Below are 7,992 nucleotides of genomic sequence, written 5' to 3' on the forward strand. Positions count from 1 at the left end.
ATATATATACATATGTATATATATATATATATATATATATTTGAAGCAAAAGGAAGAATATTATTCATGATACACAGAATTCTGAGATCCCAATGAAGTTGCAACAAAGAAAACTTTATTGGGACATTGTTGCACCCATTTTGTTCATGTGGTGTGGTCTGTAGCTACTTATAGAAACTTTGTAAAGAGCTTTATTGATGATTTGGGGAAAGGTATACAAGTCCTATAACCACTACCACAAACAAACTGACTGTTTCTGTCATCCAGAAAGCTCCTCTGCTCCTTTGTGATAACCGTCCTCACTCACCCCTGGTCAAGAGCACATGGCTGAGTTTGTGTCATAGCAGCAGGGTTACAGTATTGTTACAAAGACCATATGGCCTAGAAACACATAAAATATGTCCTAACTGGCCCTTTCCAGGAAAAGTATACTGACCCCATGCAGGGCAGGGGAGGCCACCGTTAATCTTGGAAGAACCCTGAATCCAAACTCAAGAGACTGTCATGGTTCACAGCTGTGTAACCTGGGCAGGCCACTCACCCTCTGAAGCTCTGTCCTTGTCATTTACAGAAATGACAATATTAACTGTGCCTGTACTACCTGTCTCACACGGCCATTGTCTGTGATCAGATGACTTTAGAGATGTGCAAGAGCTTTGTCAGTTGCCCAGTCCTGCTTGAATGCTTAGTGTCATTAACCCAAGAAGACGTGTCATCATGGCATCGCCATGGATGTGACCTGTCCCCCTTCCCCCCCCCCCAGGGATCCTCTTCTAGCCCATTCTTTGTAACTTCATAACTTCTCCCCGCTTTACCACTTCCTCCTGTCCTTGGAGCAGGGTTTCTTCAGGACTTCTAGGTCCCCACCCCCCTGCTTCATTCTGGACAATTTCAGGTTGTCAGGTTGGCTGTCCTATTGGTGGCCCACTCTCGGAGTGAATCTACATGTTAGTTAATTTTTGACTTCACTGTGACAAATCACTTGATAGAACTAACTTCAGGGAGGCAGGGCTTATGGGCTCCTGGGATCAGGGGATTTCAGCTCATCGTGGTGGGGACGGCATCAAGGAGTCACTGGTGGAAGCTCCTCACACAGCAGCTGACTGGAAAGCAGAGAGCCTGGGTTAGAGCCACAAGCAGGTACCTATCATTCTGAATGTCTGTCCCCAATGACATGCTTCTGCAACATAGTGGCCATGTGTCACCAGGGTTTTTATACATAACCTTCCAAAACAGTTCTAGTAGCTGGGGACCAAAAATGTGAACCTGCAGGGGACATCTCACATTCAAATGTCACATCGTGTGTGGCCACATCTGCCCGTGGAGGAAGGCTCCGCACTCTGCGCTGTTTGCTTTTGTTCAGACTTGTTCTGTTGTCAATATTGCACTGAGTCACGGGTTAGGGTTGCACTGGGGCACTGTGCCCTCGGGCCTTGTTTTGGAAACTGGCAACTTAGTATGAAGTCCTGCTGAAGAGCAAGTGTGCAGACAGAGGAGGTGGAGCGCTCTGAATAATCCCTACGCCCATTTATGGAGATGTTGAAATAATGGCGTTGCAAGGAGAACCTCCTTATCCCGGAGGCCGTTCTCTTTCCATGGTGTAACTAACTAGCAGCCACCTAATAGCAAAAGTCTGCTGTTCACCCAGGAAACATCTAGAGACTCATAACCCCATTGTGATAGAGAACGCCCCAGAGAAGCCGGAAGACGGCCAGAGGGGCCGGAAGACGGCCTGCCTCCTTCCTCCCAGTGTCCACTTCATTTCCAGATCCCAGGACTCAGATCTACTGTTGCCTCAGCTTGAAAGGCACCGCAGCTTCTCCCAGTTCTGGGCTCTTCAGCCCTAGCCTTGGCCTCTCTCTGCTTGCTTCATTCTGGCTCCATTTCCTACCTCTCCGGACTCTCCCAAGGACGGGTACAGCGTTCCTGTAGCCCTCTTTCGGCTCCTGCAACCCAGGCTTTCCTTGTGCTGATCAAGTCATTGCAATGGAGATCAGATGGTCTACAACTCCTTTCCAGATTTTCCTTTCTAGATTTTCTTAACTGGTGGCCCCTTAATCTCTTGGCTTCTTCACCAATGGCATTTTTGCTACAGTGTCTGTGACACATGACTCTCCACCCAACTGTGTGGCACATACTAACTGCTTAGCTGTCTCTGGGGACGGGAGACTCACTCAAAGGGCACCCCATTCCTTTGCTGAATTTTTTTTTTTTTGCTATGAAAAATCTTTAAGAATTAAAATTGTCCTCCTTATCATCTGACCCAGTGATGGAAGTCTGTGCTCTGGAATGATTCAGAACCCACTTTCTGCAAATGCTTCCCTGCCTCTCTTTTCCTACCTCTGCTCCACAATGCCTGGGTCCTTGTGAGATCCCACGACTTCTTGACTGCAAGGTGCTTGGAAGCAGCCTTTAGAAGCCCCCTTGGGCTTCCACCTCGGCACCACCAGATGCAGTGATCTGCCATCTTGCCACCACTAAGCAGGCTCAGGGAGCTCTAGGGTGGGACTAGCAAAGGTTGTATGGTGGTTTGAATGAGATGTCCCTCCCATAGACTCAGACTGTTTGAAGAGGCTTCGGGGGTGTGGACATGTTAGAGGAGCTACATCACCAGAGACAAGCTTTGAGAGTTTAAAGACTGGTGTCATTTCTCCTTTGGTCTCCTTGCTTCCTGTTCATGGCTTGAGACTGATCCCTCTGGAATCATAAGACCACACAAATTCTGTCTTCTGTAAGCTCCTTGGGTCATGGTGTGCTTCTACAGCCATAGGAAAGTAGCTAAGAGAGGTTGTGAATCAGATCAATTTCCCAGAAGGCCTTCTGACAAGGAGAGAGCAAGCAAGGCTGTTTGGAGCCTCTGGGACTTGGAGATGATGAGAACAGAATCAGTCTGCTTTAACTAAGGTCTTCCTTACAACCCACACGACCTAGAGGCCCTCATGGAAATCTGGAAGTCACGGTGTCTGTCTTTCCATTGACTTTCCAAACAGCTCAAGGCCCAAGTGTCAGGCCAGTTCCCATAGGCTCCCTGGGCCTGGCCTCTTCTGAAGGGTCTGGTTCCAGCGGCTGTCTCAGGGTATTCGTGGCTACAAAAGAGGGCACAGGCCCTGACAGCAGCTGTCCCTTCTGCAGCTTCAGTTGGGGACAAGGACAGAGGACCTCCACCCCTTCCTTTGTGGGCTTTGCTGGGTGAGGCTTGTGGAGAGGAGAGATCATCTGTTATAGGCTTGATGCTCTCACCAGCAAAGACCAATTGGCATGCCCTGGAGGAAAAGGGGTGTCCTGTCTGCACCCCTTTTTAGGTGCTGTGAGACGTCACCTCTCCAGGCTGATCCTGTGCTACAGAGAATACCGGAGGTGGGAAACGGGCAGGCTTAGATCTGTCTTAGTCCTTTGCCCTCAACAAGTTCCCAGGAATTTCAAGTTTCAGAAAATTGGATTCAGTTTGCATTCAGACCTACTGCCTGTAGGTTTAGCGGTGCACTAGCGGGTGTGGAAGGGAGAGAAGAAGGGAGGGAGGGTAAATGTTCTGAACATATATATCCACATATCCCCCTTTTAAGTTTCAAAGGAAATGAGTGACTTGCATACAGGAAACAGTAGACAGGACAAGGCCGTCAGTGGCAAAACTCCATGTCATCACACAGACATCAGCAGAGTTGGAGAAGACAGAGGACAAAGGCTTTGGAGGCTGGAGGTGAAGTCAGGGAAGAGTCTAGGGGAGTAGTGAGCAGAAGGGCCAGCATTCTGAGCCTTGGCTGGAATCCCAAGTTTTTAATCAGCTTAGCAAATTAAGCATAGCATATCTGATAGGAATGACTTCTGCTGCCGCATGTAAACTAGAAAGCCATGTAGGAAGGGGAAAGGGAAGGGAGAGTTGTCTTAGACTTCAATACTGTTGCAAGAAAATCTAGAAGCATCTCCTTGCCCTAACCATATACATTATCTTCTGGCCTTATTCCCTACCCTAAGGGCAGGCTCCTGATGGTGAGACTTGACCAGAGGTCAGCACACTCTCAAGTATGTGTTGACCCTACCGTATTGGAGGCCATGACTGAGGCTGTGTTTGGGGTTACAATGAGTTGATTTTTGTCCAGTGAGTGCACCAATAGCACAGGAAGCAACCCACAGGTTGTTTAACGTGTATTTTGCTGCCCACTGTTGATTTTAGTTTAGTCTCGGTGCTGTCTATGGCCTTGGGAGACACAGATTTTATTTTCACCTGTAGATTCCAGTCTCTCCAGTGAACATCAGTATTGTTTTAGCGTGTGGAAAATGAACAGGAAAAGATGATAGGTGTGTAGGGGACTTAGCGTCATCTCAGTAGTTCAGAGGAGATATGGTAGGGGAATGTGTTAAATGAAGTTCAGCTTACCTGTGACTTAGGTATTATGTAGAGTTCAGTGATGGCCTTTTGGAGCCAACCTTGAATGACTTATTTTTGCCCTGTTATTGACAGTAATGATTGTGACAGTCATGCTGATAATTCATTATCTTATGGACATCTGTGGGAAGGATGGATGCTTTGGAAGCTATCTATGCACCTATAGTTTTTTTTTGGGGGGGGGATCCTAATGAGGCAACATTTTCTCTGTCCTTGTTCCCAGGAAACAAGTATGAAATCAAGGTATACACTGGTGACGTGATTGGTGCAGGGACAGATGCTGATGTCTTTATCAATATCTTTGGAGAGTATGGAGACACAGGTAATGTGCCATTTCCTCACGAGTCATACCCAGTCCAGCTCCCTAGAGCTGCTGCTTCTTATAATCCAGAGGAGGAAGGCAGCTTGAGGCCTTCCCCTTCTGATCTTTCTGTTGAACATCTCTCTTCTCTCCTTGTGCTGTGATTTGCCATGGTTTGTCCCAGTAGTTGGGTATCCACCTTATGTGGTCAAATGTATGGATGTGTGACAGGTCTTCAAAACTCCTCTCTGTCTGTCTGTCTGTCTCTGTCTCTCTCTTCTCACTCCTCTCTTTTCTCTGTATATGTAGTGTGACTTTCAGAGTAAGATATTCCTGGGTTTGGGTTGATTAAAATCCCATCCTAAACTATGAATAAACCCAAATTCACATGCCCAGGAAATCATTCTCAATTTCTTTATTGCCATAAGCTCTGTGCTTATGTGGTCTGCTGTGGGATGTAGTATAATTCAATGTGGTGAAATGGGATAAACCTGAGTGGAATAGAATAATCCTTGGTCTCACAGGTAAAGCAGAAGCTGCACACAGACAAAGCTTCAGGTGCCGGGAGGAGGCTCAGGGCTCAGACAGAGACAGGTGGTTTCTCTTACTTCTGTTAATTTATTGGAATAACACAGAAGCCAGAAAAGTTACAGAGATGTGTGAACACATCAAAGATCCAACATGTATTGCTGAACTTATAAGGAATGAAAAAGGACTCTTCAGGTACCAGACATGAAGGAGAAACTCAAAACCAAAACCAAAGTATTAGCTATGAATCAATCCTGTGGCTCTGAAAAGCAGAGGGCTTTCATGCTCATTAGTCTAGAAGACAGGTTTTTGGGCTCATTGGAAGTGAGGAAATGAGTTGCAGGTCCTGAATGAGGCAAGAGATTGAATTTAGAACCATGCAAGCTCGGAGTCCAGACAGTCTCAGTGACAGCCTCAATGAAAAGCAGAGCAGTGGCTTGTGTGTAGGCACAGTCACCGGGTCTCTGCAAGAACATGAAGTAAAAACCAAAACAACTGAAAATGTATGCTATTAAGGGACTTGAAGTCTGATTGTTATACTAGACTTGTGATTTCAGAACCCCTCTGCCCCTACACAGAATACTTGGTTGAAGCTAGATGTAATGGCATATGCCTTTAATCCTACACTCAGAAGGTAGACGTAGGCTGATTTCTGTGAGTTGTGGGTCAACTTTGTCTACACAGTGAGCTCCTGGTCAGTCAGGGCTGTTTACTGAGATGCTGTCTCAAAACATAAAAACAACAACAAAACCAAAATAGAATGTCTAGTGCGTAGAGAGTGAATCTCCATTAGCATTCTGCAAAGGCCTTTCTAAGACTGCATACGACTCTTTCTAAGAGTGAGTTTATTTTCCAAAACTATGAGACATTTAAGGACACAACCCACCGTGATGAAGCTGTAACCCACACCGTAATCTGAATGAAGTCTCCAGGGGTTTCCGATAATGGGGCAGTGTTGGGATAGCCTGTAACTTAAAAAATTCTAAACTATAACAACATGTCAGAAGGAACCGAAGAAAGCACAGTACCATGAAAATACAGCAAATTAGGAAAAATAACCAAACAAAACATGGCTGCTAAAGGTAAGCCTCTTGGAGGTGCACTACCCGAGGCAAGGAAAGATGCTGATGAGAGGATTAGTGGCCTGCAAGCCTATGAGCAAACCCCTCAGATGGAGGGGAAGGGTTGGGAGGGAGGCATGAGAGCAGGGAAGGTAGGGAGGGAGGTCTGGGGGAGGTTGATCCAGAGACAGAGGATGCTGGGCACAGGTAAGAGGAAATATCCTGAGAGATAATGGCCATTAGTGTTTTTAAGACCCAGTAGATCCTAACTGTCAGCTTAAAGTAACTAAATGACCCATGGACTGGAATCTATGCAGGAATCTATATTGCCCTGTTAAGCCAAAAGCAAAGAGAAAGATCTGAGAAGAAGCAAAGACGCCGGCAGGTTGCTTTCCATAAAAATTCCTCCCTGGTGGATGGATAACTCCCATCATCAACCACAGATGTTGTAAATTCATGTAATCACACCTTTACTATTCTCTGCAAGGATGTATGTCAACCATACATTCCGTGATGGATAAGCTGTCATTTCAGGTGATGGGGAAAATTAGCAAATTTTTATTCTGCCAGAGAGGAATGGACAGGTATACGCCCTACACTCACACTTAAGTAGTTGTTAGCATGGACTGCTCGATGTGGTGGCTTATACCTATGATAAGATCCCAGCACTTGGGAGACTGCATCAACAGTCCTCTGGAGCAATGGGAGTTTGAGATTAGCCTGGGCTACATATTGAGTTCAAGACTAGACTACCTCACATATGAAGGAAGACTCAATCCCTCATTCACACACACAAAAGTAAACAAAACATTGATAGCCATGCAACGAACCTAAGCAAGCACCAACCATAGAACATGACAGTGACTAACACAGAGGAAAGAGGAAGTATTTGCCCAAGATATTTACAATCAAGATATGAGAAGAAAATTGATAAGAAATTATGAAGATCTTGTCTATTACCCATTTCCCCACCTTCAGAGTAGTTAAAACTATGAACTGTAGACTTCATTAAGCTAAGTGTGAATATAAAAGTAAATGTAAAAAAGCTAAATGTAAATATAATTTTAAAAGTATAAAAGTAAACACCCACGGTAAAAGTGTATAACCACTAAATGAACAGAATGAATTCAAGGTCCAAACATTCAGTCAGTCCAAGAGAAGCAATGGGAAAAATTGGCTGATGGCAAAAAAGCATACAGTGGCTCTCACAGGAGTAGGAAACCCGTGAGTGAAGAACCAATAGTCTTGCTAGGCACACTTAGCATCCCAGCCCTTGAAGGAGGGTCAGGAGAACTGGAGTTTGAGGCCAACCTGAGCTCTTAACATGACTCTCTTTCATAAAGATATTCTTGTAGTATGTAAAAATAAGTACAGTGTAGTTTAACTATATGAAAGGAGAATTGTGGAAATGAATCAAGCAGCATGAAGAATTCTGGGAAAATATCACCAACAGGAAAGAAGCTAGGGTAATACTATCCATTGACATGAAATGAAGATGTACACTATCTATCATGTATCCATATCCATCAATGTCAGGTTGTAGGCAAACTATTTTGTAAGAAGTAAAGAAAGGCATGGTACTGACATCACCATCACCATCACTATCACTGACACCACCACCTCCACCACCACCATCACCACCATCACCATCATCACCACCACCACCATCATCCCTACCTCCACCACCACCATCACCACCATCACCACCACCTCCACCA

At 45.3% G+C, this 7,992-nt stretch overlaps 1 protein-coding gene across 1 annotated transcript in view; it reads left to right on the plus strand.

The window, feature by feature from the left end:
* The window catches only part of Loxhd1 (lipoxygenase homology domains 1), a 164,155-nt gene that overhangs the window by 32,655 nt on the left and 123,508 nt on the right, over nt 1–7,992 (plus strand). The window contains exon 5 of the mRNA XM_031366253.1: nt 4,608–4,706. Coding sequence (XP_031222113.1) covers nt 4,608–4,706 — 99 coding nt within the window. The remainder of the gene's footprint in view (nt 1–4,607; nt 4,707–7,992) is intronic.

The sequence above is a fragment of the Mastomys coucha genome, unplaced genomic scaffold, assembly GCF_008632895.1.
Source record: "Mastomys coucha isolate ucsf_1 unplaced genomic scaffold, UCSF_Mcou_1 pScaffold13, whole genome shotgun sequence".
NCBI lineage: Eukaryota > Metazoa > Chordata > Mammalia > Rodentia > Muridae > Mastomys > Mastomys coucha.